The 19,141-nt window shown below is 31.5% G+C and overlaps 3 protein-coding genes and 1 pseudogene across 25 annotated transcripts in view; 1 reads left to right on the forward strand and 3 right to left on the reverse strand.

Annotated features, from left to right (window-relative positions):
• Positions 1-19,141, forward strand: part of LOC118645134 — a 198,243-nt gene that overhangs the window by 158,191 nt on the left and 20,911 nt on the right. For 17 of the 21 annotated variants that reach the window (XR_004962914.1, XR_004962925.1, XR_004962919.1 and 14 more), the window contains exons 1-2: positions 16,337-16,490; positions 18,637-18,901. Coding sequence is in view for 1 of the 21 variants with exons in the window: in XM_036285629.1 (XP_036141522.1) it covers positions 14,535-14,725; positions 15,160-15,295; positions 15,368-15,427; positions 16,175-16,308 (521 nt within the window). In the remaining 20 variants the exon portion in view is untranslated. Of the gene's footprint in view, positions 1-14,534; positions 14,726-15,159; positions 15,296-15,367; positions 15,428-16,174; positions 16,491-18,636; positions 18,902-19,141 lie in introns of those variants that run through there. The other 4 variants (XR_004962924.1, XR_004962926.1, XM_036285629.1 and 1 more) reach the window with 3 other exon arrangements.
• Positions 1,344-3,269, reverse strand: LOC118645133. Of its 2 annotated transcripts, none has more exons than XM_036285626.1 (2): positions 2,715-3,269; positions 1,344-2,399 (listed from the first exon to the last, which is right to left on the reverse strand). In XM_036285626.1, exons 1-2 carry the CDS (start codon positions 3,079-3,081, stop codon positions 1,831-1,833), a joined length of 936 nt encoding a protein of 311 aa, XP_036141519.1. In that variant the 5' UTR covers positions 3,082-3,269; the 3' UTR covers positions 1,344-1,830. The 2 variants fall into 2 exon arrangements, with proteins under 2 accessions (XP_036141519.1, XP_036141520.1); XM_036285627.1 differs by having other exon boundaries at positions 1,344-2,394; positions 2,710-3,269.
• On the reverse strand, positions 4,449-10,077 carry LOC118645139 (annotated as a pseudogene).
• On the reverse strand, positions 11,437-12,895 carry LOC118645137 (probable cytochrome P450 304a1). 2 transcript variants are annotated; one of them, XR_004962932.1, is made up of 3 exons: positions 12,810-12,895; positions 11,862-12,114; positions 11,437-11,740 (listed from the first exon to the last, which is right to left on the reverse strand). XR_004962932.1 is itself a non-coding variant. In XM_036285635.1 (2 exons), exons 1-2 carry the CDS (start codon positions 12,827-12,829, stop codon positions 11,877-11,879), a joined length of 258 nt encoding a protein of 85 aa, XP_036141528.1. In that variant the 5' UTR covers positions 12,830-12,895; the 3' UTR covers positions 11,437-11,876. The 2 variants fall into 2 exon arrangements, 1 of the variants encoding a protein (XP_036141528.1); XM_036285635.1 differs by having other exon boundaries at positions 11,437-12,114.

A 19,141-nucleotide genomic window follows, 5' to 3' on the forward strand; every position in this document is an offset into this window, starting at 1 on the left:
GCATATTGTTCAATGATTACTCTTACACATCTTTCCGGTCTTTATGTCTAAGACCTCTTCTTATCGTGCACGAGATCTCTCTCTCTACTCTCTATCTCTCGTTCTCTCTCTCTCACGGCTCTCTCCTCTCTCTCTCTCTCTCCTCTATCTCTCTTCTCTCATACTCTCTCTCTCTCTCTCTCTCTCTCTCCTCTCTCTCTCTCGCTCTCCTCTCGCTCTCTCTCTCTCTCCTCTCGTCTCTCCTCTCTCTCTCTCTCTCTCTCGCTCGCTGCTCTCTCTCTCTCTATCTCTCTATATATTCTATCTCTCTCTCTCTCTCATATGAAAATAATATAATTAATATAATTAATTATATAATTAATAATTTAGAGAGGGGGAAAGGGAGAATGAGGGAGCGTGAGATAGAGAAGGGCATTAAATATGATAAAGTGTGTGAGAGTAATATTACAGAAGAAGAATAAGTGCAATGTTCAATATAAAAATGCAAAGTGGCGCGCGCGAAGCGCGCGCAATGTTGTGTTCTAGTACTACAAAATGCGTGATATCCAAACAAAATTACCTTTTTTAAAAAAAGGTAAAAAAAGGTAAAAAAGCGCCAAGTGTGCGCGCCCCTAAAAAAAACTATTATATTAGATAAATTGTTTTACTGTCTTATTGTTTTATTGTCTTTTTTACACAAATAATGATATAAAGTAAATGCGCCAATTATAAGAATATTTAAACAAAATTTATTTATTATAATTTTTTATTAAAATATTTAACAATAAACGGACTTGATGATCAAATAATTGATTAAAACTAACGGGATTATAGTGAAGCAAAAACTTGGCGTGTCCTGGTCGTTAAAACGCAATGAACCATCAATGTTAAACAATAAAAATATGGAAATTATTTGTAGAAATAAAATAATGAAAAAATGATAACCCATCAAAAATTTTACAAAGAAAATATGTCAAGTACATAAATGCATTAAAAAATAAGACAAGATCATTACAATTGGACAAGTATATTTGAAAAAAAGGCTTAGAAAAATTTTATAAAATCTATTAAAAAATTATTTAAATTATTTGTACAAATAAAATAATAAAAATAATAATCCATCAAAAATTTTACATAAACACATTTAAAAATGGGACGAGATCAATTAAGCAATTATATTTGATAAAAAAACTTTAAAAAATCTTATAAAATCTATCAAAAAGTTCTTTAAAAAATGGAAATGTTGTCAATAATAACAGATAATCAAGCAAAAACTGATAGATGGTAAAACAAAATCCAAGCCACATTAATCGCATTCTCGTATACATATATACTTATTGATATCAATAATATAGTCTTGGAAATATTGAAAAAATGCGACCCTGGCACGCCAAGTTTTCGCTTCACTATAATTTCCTTAGTTGATTTTAATCATTCAATTATTTGATCATCAAGTCCGTTTATTGTTAAATATTTTAATAAAAAATTATAATAAATAAATTTTGTATAAATATTCTTATAATTGGCGCATTTACTTTATATCATTATTTGTATAGAAAAGATAATAAAACAATAGGACAGTAAGACAATTTTTGCGTATACATCGTGATTACACTAAATTAAAAAAAAAATTAAAATAAAAAAGATTTTCTTAGCTGTACATATATACTTTGCATGATAAGTTGAACTTTGTCAGTATTTGTTCAATACAAATAAAAAATTTTATAAAAAAGTTAATGTCCGCTTTTACTTACAAGGGAACTTCGCGAACTCAAAAATTCTGATTTTAATGAAACTTGGCATAAATGTAGAGAAGATAAATACATAAATTTAGAAATTTTTAGTTGGTTCTTATAAACGAAACCATTCTTCAAAAATTGCCAATAATCCAGACTCACTTAAGTTTCCAAAGGCAATTGTTTGCACTCTGAACGTTTTAGTGTGAGATAATTGAGCTGAAATGGCTTGTAGAAGATTTAAATTTATTCCTGTGTTAGGAGGATAGCTTGGAAATTCATTATTAGTTATTCCAGCATGAAAAGCTAAATTTTTAGCTTTATTTCTTCTACTTCCTAAATTTTGAAAACCTAACAAATTTGATGTTGGAGTTAAGTTTTCTTCAGCTAATGATGAGGCGTATGGACCTGGTGGTTCGTTGCTGATGGAATGGCGTACTGCTTCACTTAATACTCCCATACAAGGTATTTCCTCATATAGATTGTGAGTATCTTCATTTATTCTGCCATAATACCCACCAAAGCCAGCAATTTGTTGAGTGGGTAGTTCGGGGAACTCTGGATGTAAATGTTCCTTTGTCATTGTCTGTGTATTACCAATAACTTTAATCTGTACCATTATTGGCTCAGGTATTGAGAAGGCAGATTGATCAAGCATTAGTAATACGTCGCGTTCTATAGCTGTTATTGGTTGCCTGAGTTTTACTTTTAGTGATATAAATCACTATTTACACCATCAGCTCCAGCTATCATAGATATTTCTCGCGCAATGTACGCAGAATTACTTGCTGATAATTCTAATGTTCAAAAGACCATCCTGCCTGAATATCTAGACTATTATGCTACAGCCATGCTTTGGTTTAGATTTATATCTAAACCAAAGCATGGCTGTAGCATAATAGTCTAGATATTCAGGCAGGATGGTCTTTTGAACATTAGAATTATCAGCAAGTAATTCTGCGTACATTGCGCGAGAAATATCTATGATAGCTGGAGCTGATGGTGTAAATCTAGTGTCCAGATTAATTTCGCGACTAGACATGCCTGTAGCAAAAATAGCACTCTTTGCAGGACCCTCATTATCAGGTATTACGTCTTTAAGGTCTGCTTGAGTTTGTAAGCGAGCAGGTGGGTTGATAGCTCTAGGAAATCTCCTGCCGCGAGCTGCTTTTGCTGGTTGTTGCTGTTGTTGTGGTTGTTGTGGTTGTGGTGGTTGTTGTAACTGCTGCTGAGCTAAAGCTTCAGCTGGTTTAGCAGCTACATTTTGCCTGCGTAATCTAAGTTGTTGTTGATTACCAGGGAGGATTGCGTTTGGGTCTCTTTGATTCTCAGGACGACCAAAGTATACTGGACGTTGATTATCCATAATACCAATGTTTGCGATTTTCTCCTCAACGGAATGAAAATCTCGGGCAAACGAATCCAAATTAAGAAAGTATTTTTGCCTTTTCTCGATATCTCATAAACTAAATAAAATATAAAAAAATGTTTTATACAAGTTTTACGATAAAAAAAAATGTTTTTTTAATTTTTTGAAAAAATAAGTAATATAGTTAAATAGAGGTATTTATACTGTAAAACTTTTGTATAAAACATTTTTTTTTGTTTAGTTTACGGGATATATCAAGAAAACGCAAAAATGTCTGAACTTTGAAGAGTGATTTCACCCCTTCAAGCCGTTTTTGAACCAAAATAGAAAATTTCTAAATTTACGTATTAATGTATTAATTATGTATTTACGTATTACATATTGAAATTGCATAAATAGGTAAATGTAAATAAAAACATAATAAAGTATATAAATATAATAATGAATGTATTTATGATTTGCGAGCGTATGCTAATACTAATCTTATTCGCGTCTATAAAAAATGTCTATATCTACGCCTAATTTTAGGAGTTTCCTGGCGTAAACAAGATTAGTTCGTCATTATCAACTATAATAAAAAACGTTGCGTGAAAGATCTGCTATCGGCATAGTATTTATTAGCGTTTTTTAAATTTTAATTGCTTATACTTTGTTTCTTATTATATATTAATTAAATTGATAAAAATAATTTTTATACGCTGGTATTATTATTTAGGAATTATGTATATTGTGAAGCTAAACTCGTTTATCTAATCTCGTGCGAGATAACAACCAAATAACCAAATGAGATAAAAGATTTGTGTATCACAACAATTTACGTTATACACAATAATATAATGTTATGATAAGAAAAAAATTTGCTTTTACAAATGAGGATTGTACCAAATAATACATCGGAAGCTATTAATATGATACTTATTGTTTTGAATTATAATATATCATTGTGTATGCATGTCGTAAACTAAATTAAAATGTTGACTCAAATTGTGTAAAAGAATTCTCGAATTTTCCAGAAATTTTCAAAATTTCAAGTAAGATTTTATAGTATATAATGATTTATAATATGCTATACTTAATTTTCTTTTAGTACTACTTAGAATAATGTTTTACTTTTTAACATTTTTCTCATAATACAGTTATCTGCACCTATGTCTTGAAAAAAATAAGTCGCCACAAAATATTAAAGCCCTATTACATTCTTATAATAATTTCTGCTTATATTATTTTGAATGCAAAGATTTTTAATAAAGAGGAAGAAAAGAAATTAATTTTTAATTTTATAAACTTATGTATTTTTAAATCACAAGAATAATTATGTTAATTGCACACTTATTGATTAAAATTATTTATTATATTTACTTTTTTTTAATATTTACATTAAATAATAAAAATAAGGTTAAAGCAACAATAATAAACATTTTCAAATTTTTTCTATAATTAAACTAAAAATATAAATAATTGTATTGCAGAGTTGATTCTCAATTTTCATTGTATCTTATTTCATATCTTAAAACTTATATGTCTAAAAATATATTTAAAATACTAATTTTTAAAATATTAGAATAAAGATTTCAAGCATTCAAAGATGTTTACATACAAGTTTTATAACTTATGCATTTGAAATATCGGGCAAAATTTCTTTGGTTTAAAAGCAGTCACATTCTAGCATGTTATCAATTTTAATGAAGTTTTCTGATATTGAGATGTAAGCCTCCACCCAATGGCGATGTCAGCGAAGCTTTTGGATCAAGAATCATTAATTGGTATTAGACTTTTCTCACATGGTGTCACTTCGTATTTGCTCAAGATTGTAATGATTCCAAGTTTTATTTGTAACAGTCCCATACGAGTGCCTGTAGTACATATAGGTGAAACATTTCACAATATTTTTATAATTAAAAAATATGTAAAATAAATGACATTAGTAAAATGTCATGTAATGTTATCTGTTCGTGATGTTACGTCCAGCTTTATGAAGTATTGGATAAGAACGGGTGGTTGTGTAGATGTCTTATAAAGTGGAGATAAAGCGAGGAAGGACGTAACGCAACACGACTCCCTAAGGCACAGGCTCGAGGAAAAGATAAGTGCCTCAGGGGCGAACGCACTCTTTATAGCTAGAAATGTGGGTCAGTGTGTCGGTAGACTCACTATAACCCCGATTTCCGAGCTGTGCGTCCGTCGGTCCTAATTTAGAGTCAACAAATTTAATTGTTATAACTCGGGATCGGACCCGATGCAGTCTTTAATTGAGAAATGAGGGTAGGTCGATTTATAAATAAAATAAAAAAAATTTTAATTTAAATTCATATTTATTCTAACACGTATATTTATTCTAACACAATTTTTGGTATGAATGATATACAATAATGAGGCTGAGGTCGTGATGGCGGAATATATATGTATATTTATATATATTTATTTGTAATTAACATTTTAACGGAATTTAGAGTATTATATTATACATTATTATACAATAGATAAAAAATAATAATAATATGTGACACTATTATACTACGCTTTGAAATATTTTTGCATTATACATTATTATACAATAATGTGTGGTATTATTATTGTTAATTTGGAATATCTTAGGCTATACATTATTATACAGTAGGTAAGAAAACCTTAATGTATGGGATTATTATACTGTAACTTAAAATGAATACATATAAAAAATTATTGCCGCGTGACAAGTTTAATACCTGATAAGTTGAGAGAGAAAGAAGGGTGGGAAGGATTTTCAGACTATTTTCTGAATTATGATTGAGGAAGGGGGAAAGAAATTGTAGAAAAATTCGACGGGGACCGCGAAAAGGTCATAATATTGGGGAGTAAAAGTGGGGATGAGGTCTGTGGGATTGAGCGCGGAGACGACATGGAATAAGGCGTCCATATCTATTGCTTGCGAATCCAGAGTATATTCGCGATAAGAATGGAGGGACAGATCTAATTTGGTCGGGAATTGTTCTTGAATTTCTATGAGGGAGTTTTGGGTTATAATTCTTCCATTATAATAATAATAACGAGGACAGGGCGGGACTCTATCAAATTCGTCTAACAACTCCAATGAGGGTGTAGGAGAAGGTGGGGGTGAAAGGTCTATGAGTTCGGGGGAACTGATCGGGGAGTACGAAGGAAAAAGGACTCGCGGAGAGGGGGGCGGAGGTGAGGGAGGTATTACATTTCGAGGGGATGAATTCGCGGATTGTATTTAAGGTTCCCGAGTACCAGGGGTAGAATCCGCACAGCTGGGCGAGTGACCGGACCCTCGAGCGATTGGCTCGGAATCCGCGAACCGGGACGCTCGGCCGGACTCCTGGATGGCGGGGTCGGGATCCGCTAGCCTGGATGCCTGGTCGGATTCTCGAAGATCGGAATCGGTGAAACGGTCTTCCCCCGGAACCGACGAACGCGATGTATCGTTTAATTTCTGCGCGAGAGCCCGCCTGATCGCCTTCCTTCGAGACCGTTTGAAATTCGACCGATTTCGATGAAAGAAAATTATTTCCACTATAAGTTATAATTGTTTATTTAGTTAAAAACCGAGACCCGAAAGAAATTTAAGGTTGGAGACTTACTACTTGATGAATAAAATCCAAGCTCTTGGTTCCAAGATTGGCGAAGTTGTCTGTTGGAATGTACAGCCTTAGGTGGTCGAGGTACCCAATTGACTAATCAGTCAGGTGTGGTTGGAGTAAAATTCCCTCAGTTTACTGTTTTGACCACTTTCACTCGAGCACCGTCACTTGGACACTCGGTTCCGCGTTAAAGCTCGCGTTCGCGGAATTAACTGAGGTTCGAACAGCGAGGTTTGAAAGAACGAAAGACAGAGTGCGCGAAACAGTGACTGAGACAGTGACTGACTCCGACTTTTGGAAGTGTCGGTTTATATAGTAATTTCCCCGAAAAGTAAAGTTTTGGGTGTGGGTGTTTTGGAGATGTTAATTGGCGGGAATGCGTGGGAATTAATTTTTAAGGTTTTCATTGGTCGAGTGGTTATTTGGTCTTGGGGTGGCGTTCGTTAAGCCCTTTGGCTATTGGTCCGTTGGTTGTCTCCGCCTTACATTTTTCAAATCGGGCAGGAGAGAGAGGGTTTTCAGATGTTCTTATCCTAAATAGGGGGAGGAAATTTTATGTTTCTTGGCCCGCGCATTTTCCCAGGGATGATAGCCGCATCTGGTTTCGAAAAAGAAAATTTTATAGCCCCTCGGACGTTTTTGAGGTGGTCTGGCTCTCCTTAGATAACATTCCGTTCGTAAAAACGTTATTACTCTTGAAACCAAATGTGCCCTTTGCTCCACCTAATCCGCCAAATTTTATTGGCTTTTTAGTATCTTAGGGTCCCTCTGATTATGGGAACCAAACGCCCTCGCGGTGCGGAGATATTTATTTATTTCCTCCTCCGTAACCCTTGACCGCAGATAAGTCTCACAGTTTTATTTGGCTTATTTATCTCTAAAAAGCTCAGCGGGCAATAAAGAGTGAAGTCCCTCGGACGTAACAGTGATATTATAATTAAGATTGCAAGTTCCATAAATATGAAAGTGGACTGATTATTGAATATATTGAGTATATGTAATTGTCTTGTAGATAAATATATGTGATTTCTATATAACAAAGCAAAAAATTGAATTTGTGCTTTAAAAGATTAATTTGTGATTTGATAACTGTTTGATAATTTGTTAATTTCCGTATCATTAGAATTTCCTTAATTTAAAATCGATGTCCTTACCTATACATATACGTGGACTCTCTCCAAATAGAATATAAGCATATGACGGAATATTACGTTTATTCTATTTGCTAAATTGCTCTGTATCATATTTTTTCGGATCAGGAAAGTATTCCGGGTCATAGTGTATGCCAAGCATTGAAATATAAACTGGCGTACCTTTTTTGAGAACTAAATCGGAATTTGGCACCTTGTAAGTTTCCACTGTTAAGCGATCTAGAAATGCCAACGGCAGATACATTCTCAAAGTTTCGGACACTACCATGTTGAAATATTGCAGTGAACAAACCTGATAAAATAAATATTTTAAGCTGGCTTGGCAATGACGTTAAAATTCATTTGTTTTATTCATGACATTTTTTTACAGTAAAAAAATAATGTACGGTCTTTGCATTACCATATCATATGTGATTTTGTCATCAGTGGAGCGCATCAAGAATTTCTTTCCTGAGTCTATCTTGTATTTTGGAACGTATCGCGAGTTCATACAAAGGGAAAGGCATTACTGTTGAAGAAGTCTTATAACCAGCTGTGAAAAAACAGCCGCTTGCGCTACTCGTCCCCTTCAAATTCTAAAATTTTAATTTGTATTTTTCAAAATTGTTACTATAATTTATTTCTAGCTGTGAAAATCATTAGTCAAACAAATTAAATGGGTATTCTGTTTTTTTAGGTGTAAATTAAAAAATGTGTGCATTAAAAATGTTTGAACAATCACATTTACTTACTAAATCCTCCTCCAATGTCCAGATCTTTACAAGTTTTTTTCAGTTCAATAAGCGTATCAATGAGATCATTTCTCTTTTTACCAGAATTCATGCGTTCAGAGAGAGTCTCCCAAAGAACTTTACGCAAGAACTTTGTGGCATCCTTGCCAAATGTTTTCATACCGTTCCAACGAACTAGAGTTGGAAAAAATAAGATCGAGAGAAATTCGAAACCGCGGAAAAGGTCAAACTAAAAAATTATTCTACCGTATTTTCGGAATTTGGCATCTGGATTATTCAATAAGTTCACATTAAGTAGGCAGTAATACCAACTATGTCCGTAGCAAATTTGGCGGTTAAATCTCTCATTTCCATGTCCATTCCTTTTTCTGCCGTCAACGTATCGATTTAATGTTGTCGTTCCAATGATTTGACAGTAATAGTGATTTTTATGTCCATCGACATTTGATGTAGTTTCATAAATTCAGCCCTTACCTTTCAATTTCAGCGACTCGAGATGCGTATCAAGATTTTTCTATTCCACATTCTAACATCAGTTCGAACATCTTTTTAAGCTTGCCAGACGTGAAGGTTGGTGTCAACTTTGTTATTAAGGTCTTCCAAGCTGGATTTTTAATAAAGAAGAGATTGGCATAACCTAGACGATCATTAGTATCAAGCGAGGTATGTCGATCAGCGAAGTAGTTGAAGTCCTATATTAGAACGCTTTTAACTAGCTCCCGATTGCGAACCATCAAGCACGGCTTGTCTAATAAGTAAAGTCCGATGTAGGGCATTCCTTTCCCTTGATCATACAAATCTTTCATAAGATGTCCAGGATTTTTCTTCATAAACATAATATCCGAGAAATTGCCAAAAATTGGTGTCGGTGGCAGTTCAAAAACGCCTCGTTTCTTCCAGCAGTTGTATTTACGTGTCATGTAAAGATAGAGGAAGCGTCCCAGATGCGCGCAGTAATAAACAGATACAGCAAGCTGAGTGAAACGGACATAGACCAAATGCGTGAAATGTAAATCATTTCAGAAGCGTTTTAAAATATTTCTGAGACAATTCTGAGACAGCTCTGAGGTAGCAAAATGTCCGCGATGCTTTTGCTATCTCAGGGCTGTCTAAGAGCTGTCTCAGAAACATCTGGAAAACGTTTCTGAAATGTTTCACTTTTCACTTGAAACTTTTCTGAAATATCTCTAGAAGGTTTCTGTGCTATATGGGAATTAACGACAGTCATTAGAACTATTATGTCATCCAGGGCCCAGTAAGCCGTTATGAGTGCCATTGTCCACTTTGCATAATAAAAAAAACCCTATATTTGTTTCTAAAAAATAGTAATACGCACGCGCGATTAACTTGTAACGTATTAGATACTATTTAGTTGTTTATTAAATTATATTAACTATCCGGAGAATCTTGGAACTTACGCAGAATAATTATATATACGCATATATTGAGCATTACACTAAGAAAAAAACAGCTAATTTGACTCAATTTTTTAACACAATTAAATCTCTTTAATTCAAATATTTATATATTTAAATTAATAAATACACTCTTCTGAAAAAATTTAATCAAAAAATTTAGTTAACTTAAATTAACTAACTTTTTTCAATGTAATGTAGATATTAATTAAAGTCACAGATTCAATTTTTAATTTCATAATTTTTATGATTTTAAAATTCACCATTTTAATTTAAAAAAATTGTAAGCGTGAATATTACTTAAAGACATCAAAACTCCCAAGTATTTAACTTGAATTTGTAAAATTTAATAAACACTCGCAAAAAAGATATCACATCATTGATTAACAGTCAAAATTTAAAATAGTAGATTTAATGATAAAATTTTTTATTTAAATTCGTCTTTACATCTTTATCAAATAAAATGTAGAAACTTACGTAAATCAAACGTCGTCTGCTATTTGTAAGAACTAAATGAACATTTCTCTGTCAGAATGCGCGATATATACTTTCCAATATCATAATTTCCCCTATTTTTTGTCTGTTTTCGTCCAGTAAGATATGTCACACAATAAATATGTGATTTTCTTGAGTAATTACAATGATAATAATGATAACGTAACTTATCAACGCTATATGTACAGTATGCTCGAATGGATTCGAGTCTCTCTGTAATTTAAAATGATCATTTGATTTCACTTATATATCTACCAATCCGTAAATAGTAATTGAGTTCTCGTCATTAGTGCACATCTGTTAATGAAACGCGTGTAAAGTTGCATTATCATGTCTCTTTATTAGAATGAGTCCAGATACGCACAATAATAAACGGACACAGCAGGCTGAGTAAAACGGAGACAGTAACAAACAGACACAGTAACAAACGGACACAGTAACAAACGGACACAGTAAGAAACGGACACAGTAAAAAACGGACACAGTAACAAACGGACACAGTAATAAACGGACACAGTAATAAACGGACACAGACCAAATGCGCACACTGCATATGCGCACGGACCAAATGCACACACGGAAAGTCGCAAACCCATGTGATGCAGTGAATGCTTTGCACGCACGCGCACGCACACACACACACACACACACACACACACACACGGGGGGAGGTGCAAGGGGAGCCTTCGGCCCCTCCTACCACACCCGCCCTGACCAAGTCGCTAACCTATGTAGACTTTACTCTGCTTGCAATTTACATGGATTGCATTTTTTTATAAGAATTGGAACGTTTTCGGAAAAATTTAAAAAATAAAAAATTCTGATTAATTAAAAAAATTTTTAAATATTTCTACTAAGGATTTTTAAAAGTTTTTGAGTATTAAAAACAACTTGAACAAAAAATAAAAAATTCTAATTATTGCTACGGTTATTTCGTAAGAAAAAGAAGACTATACATGTTTCAGCCAAGCCGCGATCGTATTTGTTAAAGCATGTTTTTAATCTCTGTATTTGAAAAAACGGTTACCCATCCAAGTGTCAATCATCGCCGACGTTGCTTGATTTCGAAGATTGCTTGTCGATAAAATAATTAAATAACGAATCTTAACGTGATTCGAAGCGTATCCATAGATCTTTGGGAAGGACGACTATACCCGAATCCTTATCCTCGAGGCTCAATGGCTGACCTTCAACGAAAAAAAAGTTGAAGTTTTATAGAAAAAGAACCAATGTCCCGAATATGTTAAATCTAGCATAAGTTTCACCTGGACATAATTGATGACCTAGATAAAAGTACAGAAAGAAAATTATTTTTATTGTCATTATTAAAACTAATGTAATAGTACTTTATACAAAGTTCAGTAAAATTTGTTAATCTTTATTAGATTATGTACATCGACTTACCAAAACCAAAAAAAGTTAAAAATCTTTGGCTAATTGCCCATCTTCCTTCAGAAATCTTTCCGGTCTAAAAACTTCAGGATCGCCCCACAAGTCAGAATCATGATGTATCGCTGCCAAGTTAATGAAAATTGGAGTGTTTTCAGGTATTTCATAGCCGCCTAAAGTAGTTTTTCTTGCACATCTATGAACTGTGCTAACTGTGATTGTTTCAATTCTTAACGTTTCTCGTATTACTGCCTCCAAGTAAGACAAACTAAAATAAAATAAGAATATTTTATATAATTATTTTTGTTCATTCTGTGTTAAATGTAATAAAATTGAAATTAAATTTATGCTAACATGTGAAAATAACATTAATGTTTCTAACGTTAAAAGAAAAACTAATATTAACTTCTCATATAAAGATAAAATAAACTAAATCGATTTTTGTAGCATTATGCAACACATTATAATACATTTCTTTCTTTTCATACATAAATTAAGCATACATTTTAAATATTTTTATTAACTACATATTTGGAATAATTTTTGTTTTTAATTTTAAAAAGCATTAATAAATTAAAATATAATTCTTTTTTACTGAAATTAAAAATAATAAAGTAATAAATAATATGAATTATTAAAAAACATATTTTCTTCATAATCAATATAAAAGATTTTTTAATGAAATTGGGGATTGTTACGTTCGGGTGTGTTTTCGCGTGCCTGAAATCGCGCACGGTGAGTCAGGCGCGCGTGCCGTGTCTCATACGCGTATAGTTGCGCGTAAGAACGAGAGAAAAAGAGAGAGAGTGTGTGTTCATAGGAGATGGGAGCTTGTGCTATGTCGCGGTGTCGCTGGCCGAGCGGTAATATCGCGACACCGGAAGAAAGAAGAAGAAGAGAAGGAAAAGAAAAAAAAATTAAAGATGATAGAAAAGAGAATACGTGAAATTCATTTTGATTCACTTATTGTGAGGTTTACTCATATGTCTTGGATATGATGGATATCTTTCCAATTTTCTTTATAGTATATTTAGGCTGGGGTAGTGGAGAAGGTGTATGATCCACCGGACGATTATACTTCGTTGGTGATTCTGTGCTAGCTGGGACCGATTTTTCGTGGTTGACGCGCCGGGAGTGCTCAGGTGATTTAGTAGTCGTCCTCGGGAGAGCTTGCGGGGGCCGATTCCTCTTGGGGATTACCAGGGCTCTCGTTTTAGTCCGCTTCAAAATGTTTACAGTCTCGTCGCTGCGGATTTTGGGGCCAGGAAGGCGCGCATGATCAGGAAAGAATGTTGGACGGGCCCGCGTTGATCCCTGAGGCGTAGAGTCTTCGGTTTCTGAGGATGACGAGAGCTCCTGGATATACTTTTGTTTAAAAACGAAAGGGTCAAATTCGCCGCCCTGATAAATTTGGCGCCGTAGCCTTTTTATTTAGCGGGCCCTTCCGGCTCGACGTCCCCTGCGCTTTTGGGTCATCTAGTATAATGAGTCAATTTTATATATATATATATATATATATATATATATATATATATATTTATTTATTTATCTGATTTTAGTATTTTGATATCTATTATTATCACAAAGTTTCTTTTTAGAAGAATGTAACATTTAATATTACTTGTCTAGTAAGTAAAATGTAGTAGCAGCCTGTAGGAAAAAAATATACAAAAATTACTGCACAAAAAATTGCACATTTTTGTGCATGGATTTCTGCATAACTTTTTTTACGGGAGTATATATATATATATTCACAGTCAGCAGTATATTGACAGATAAACATTAAATCAGACAGAATGTGATAGATTTATTAATTAGATTGACCACGTTGCAATTGACCACAACCATTTAATTACAGCAATAAATGCTTGGAGTTTTTCTGTTGAACCGCCAATTAGAAAAGTTGTGGTCAATTGGGACGTAGTCAATTGGAATGCTTCCGATTTATTATTATATTAAGCTCATGTTTTGTCAACAGATTCTACTGGAATAAATTATATTTTTTTACAGAATTTCTTAATTTAAAGTAATAAATTACAATATAAAACAAACTATACTTTCATTCACTCTTAACTTATTATACAATTAGCAAATTTGGTTAAACTGCACATTAGTGTATACTAAAAGCTTTGTATACTATCCTAATCTAAAAATAAAATACAAATACATTGCAATGCTCACTATTTATATATTTATAAGTGGCATTTATTTATAAAAAAATGTATTGAGAATTTTGGTTCATTCTGTTCAATTGATTTATATCATATTTTATATTATTTTTATTTTATTTATATTTATAATGTTAAACATGTATCTTTATATGATTTGTGTAAAATGGATTTAATACAGAGCAGTGAATACTAAGCAGTGCGACCAAATTTACTGTGTGTATACTAAAAATTAAGAAAAAGTCAAACATATAATTTAATAGTATTAGATTTACAGTTTGATAGTAGATTTGTTGTAGAAATTGGGAAAGATTTAAAATACATTCTATTTAAAAATATTAAAATAACTATGAAATGACATTCTGTTCTATTTCTGCTATCAATTTGTTATTTTGTTAGTAAATTTGGTTGTATTTTTGTTACAAGCTACTGACAAAATTTGTAACAAACACTTAGCAAAATTTTTGGCAGATATTTAACTCTCCAAGTTGAAATTTTTCAAAATATGTTTTTATTATAGATAATGAAAGTGAATTAATAATACGGAGAAAGGTGGAATTAAAAAAAGATAAGATTCCTAGAACTTCTAAAACAACTCGGGAAAAATCACCAATAGAAGAGAAACGACGGAGATGTCCTAATATTATGTATTCACCATCAGCAAAGACTAACAAGAAAATAAAATCAAAAAATACAAAGAAACCAAAGCAAGTAAGTAATAATTTAAACAAACAATATTTTAAAATTGTAGTTTGAAAAAATTAATAAAAATCAAAAATTAAAAAGTTTTATTTTTTGTCTTCATAATTTATATTATATAATTTATATTAAAAATTGTATGGTGTATGATTCTTCCAAGAAATGTCAAGTAAAATTTAATGTATAATACAGTTTCTACAGACTATTGGTTTAACATTTACTTACAGGAAAAAGACAAAATTACTGCACAGCATTTTAAAACACAACAGCTTATTAATATAATTGAGACAGACTCTTTATTCTCGACAGTGTTATCTGATGTTAATGACGACGATAAAACTAATAATAAACTTTACGCAATAAGATTATTAAATTTTATTTCTTTTTGTTTTACATCTAATCGCATAGCTTATGTATGTTTTTTTACTCTTAATTCTATTTTTCAGAAAGAAAATCAAGAAACTGAAGAAACATCAGTTATTGCAAAACTACAAAAGAAGCTACAGGAAGCTAAAGCAAAAAATAGTTATTTTGAAAAACTGTTACAAGATAATAAATTCTCATCATCAATCTCGTCGTCAGGTAAGACACCTGTTGAGTACTTATAAATCTATGAATTTATTATATTTATTGGTATAAATATTCTTTCTGTAGGATGGGAATCGCTAACAGATAACGATGATAAAATAAACAAACAAGTGTCTAAAAAAGGAGGTATGTTTTCAGATTTTTTCAAATACATAGAGTGAAAATCTTTACAAACAAACCAGCTTTTTATTCTATAAAACAGATATATCATTAATAGTCTAATTTAATTAGCAATAATATAAGTTTTGCATAAAAAGTAAGTATATAAATAACATAAATAATAAAAAGTATATAAATAAAATAAAAACCCATTTTGCATACAAATATACATGTATGCATTCTACATATGTAATAGGGATAAACCCTACCAAACACCAAGTTACATGTAACGTGCCTGTTAGTTGTAATTTCCCACTCAACAATGTAATTGTAATATAACACGTGTGTTATATTACAATTATATTATTGAGAGGGAAATTACAACTAACAGGCACGTTACATGTAACTTTGTGTTTGCTGGGACAATCATATTTATATCTTTACTGACAAAAAATAATTGTATTATCTTTGTTTAACATTCAATTGGTAATTAATTTTATAGAATAAAAAGTTGCTTTATCCATTAGTCTTATCTTGTACATAAAAAATAAGTGATTAAATTGTGCTTTTATTCAGTGTGGTATATTCTTATAATATGTGAATTTGCAAAAAGATGTAAAAAATATTAATATTGATTATCACAAAATAATAAAGCAAAGAGAAACAATGTTTATTGTGTTCTTTTTCACTCTTAAATAATTAATACTCTAAATAGTCTAAATTAAAATATGAGATTGTTGATGTCATTATATTTTGATGTTCTATTTTTGATAGAATCTAAAATTGTTGAAGAATTAGAAGAACACGCTTATGCACAAGTCTCATATGTCGCAACACAAAACAAGTCACCTAAAGTCCTAAACCATTCTAATGAAAATATTACATTCCCACACAACACGCAGACATAATTAGGATGTAATTTGGATGTCCGATACAAATCCTGAGGACATCCGACGGATGTCCTATTTACATCTAATGGACGTATTTAGGATGTTCTATATTCGTCCCAAGGACATACCAAGTACATCTTTAGAATGTCCGAACCGGACGTAAAACGGATATTATTTGGACACATAATAGCCTCATATATGTAATACTTCTATATTGCTAACCACTGCTGTATATATATTGCAATTGTTAATAATTATTTTATTTATTATTTAGTTAATTTATATATATTATAAAATATATAACTTTATAAACCATATTTTAATTGCAACCCAGCTAGCCAGGCCTGTTAAAATCACATATCGTGAAAGCTTTACAGCAAGGATTGTTTCAATTTTGACAACAATTTTATGACAAGTAATGTTTGTTGCTTTGTTTTTTAAAAGTTTCGAGCAAATTTACGGCAAAAGTTTTCATTACACGATGCTGCAAATAACAGAGAAAGACTTGTACATAAATATTACGTATAGAAATTACAAGATTTGTTCCGACACGATAAAATGCAAAATTTAAGCAAATAACAGAGCAAACCTTACTACACGACATGACAATAAATTTATGGCAGAAACAGGAAATCTTGTTAAGCACAGAATAACGGCAAATTAGTAGCAAGAACAAAATAAAACTTGCCGAGCATATTTTTGCAACAAAATTGCGACAAGGTGTGTCCGTAAACAGCTTAGTTTTTGTTGGCAAGGCTTGTCGCAAATAGTATGACGCACATTTTATGCAAATAACAGGGTTGTATTATCGGGTTTTAAACTTTATTTCTGACTTTACTATCTATCTCGAGGTGGCGCATTTCTCGTGAAAAAGATTTACCTACTGGATTAATAAAAGGGGCTCGTCGAGAACAGAGAACCAAGTATGATTGCACCATTCACATTTGATATTGGACTAATCAGTCTAATATTTCAGTCTAATAATCATTTTTGTTGATCTAAATTTCGACAATATTTGTCCTGTTCTTGCCACAAATTTGCTATCATATTGTGCATAGCAAGGTTTGCCTCGTTTTTGCCACAAATTTGCTATCATGCTATGTACAGCAAGGTTTGCTCTATTCTTGCCACAAATTTGCTATCATATTGTGTACAGCAAGATTTGCCTTGTTCTTGCTGCAAATTTGTTGTTATGCTTTACTAGCAAATTTTACCCTGTTATTTGCATAAAATATGCGTCATACTATTTACAACAAGCCTTGCCAGCAAAAGCTAAGCTTAATGCGGACACACCTTGTCGTAATTTTGTTGCAAAGGTTTGCTCGAGTTTGCGGCAAACTTCGCGCAGAGTTTGCGTCATTTTGCTAGCTGGGAATATATTTTAATATATGTTATCGATGTGCTATTTTCCACGTTTGCATTACAGTATAAACGCAGTCTTTTTTAAAACTAACTGATACTGTTATTAATATTGCAAATTTGTGCATTTTTTAAAGAAAAACAGTCGAGTTAAATATTGAAGAAAAACATTAATAATTTTACAATATTTCAGTATTATTTGTTTAGACATCACAGTTTATAGACGTAGTCTTTCTACAATATTAATACTAACTAATAATGCTATCAATATTGCAAATTTTTGTATTTAAAAAAAAAACAGCCATGTTAAATATTGAAAAAAAAAACACTAATGATTTTGCACTATTTCAATATTATCTGTTTTTTTTTTAATTCTTTCGGAGGCATGGCGGAACCAATTAATTATGTTTAATTCTATCTCTGTTATATTTGTTATTTCAAAATAAAAAAAGAATTTTTATAATTTGTAATTGATTGTTTAAATAATTTCAATGAGTAATTTTTAGTTAATATAAAAAATTAAGCATTTTAGTTAATTTATATGGATGTAAAAATTATTAAGACCGAGAAAATTATTCAAAATAAATATTAACATTGTGTTAAATAAAAGTTGGTCATAGTCCATTACAAATAACGTTCAACAATTTAATTTTCTTACAATAATTTGTATATTGCTTAAAACATGTTATTTGTAATGGGTTATACTCAAATTTTACTTAATATTATAATATATTTTAAATTATTTTCTCGTTTTAAACAATTTTATACAACTATAATTAACAAAAATGTTTAGTTTTTTATGTTTAACTCGTAACATTATTAGTTGAAAATATTTGAACAATTAATAAAAAATGTATAAACAATATTTTTTTTTATTTTGAAATAATTAAAAATATACTTTGTATAAATTTTATTGATTATTACGATATACAATACAAATTATATTAGCATTGTTATCTTCACGATAATATATATCTGATATTTCAGGACGTCTGGAATGTCTTTCGGACGTTCTATTGTTGTGATTTAATGCGACGTCCGGATAACATACTTTGGACATCCCGCGGACATCCAAAATATGAGGACATAAACAGGACTTTTCAGGACACATATAAGACATCCGAAGGACGTCCGTGTGTTGTGTGGGTTGAATTCTAATGAAAGTATATTAGACATTGAACAGCCTTCTGTAACTGTTGGACGCCATCTCCATCAATTATATGGGAAAGACTATAACGAAGAGGGAGAACAGGTAAATTTATATTTTATATTATCGTATTTATGTAACAATTTTTATATAGGAAATTGTTTTTTTTATGAATTAGTTGTAAAGTAGTACTCGCATATTTTATATACTATTGTATATGTTTTTGAACGATATTTATAAGGCTTTAAACTTGTCGACCTAGAGCTTAAATATTTTAATGTTTTTTTACATATTTTTAATGGACGCGTTAGAAAAAGGAATAAACTCAGTGAGCTCTTAATGATT

This window comes from Monomorium pharaonis, chromosome 4 (genome assembly GCF_013373865.1).
Source record: "Monomorium pharaonis isolate MP-MQ-018 chromosome 4, ASM1337386v2, whole genome shotgun sequence".
Classification (NCBI taxonomy): Eukaryota; Metazoa; Arthropoda; class Insecta; order Hymenoptera; family Formicidae; genus Monomorium; species Monomorium pharaonis.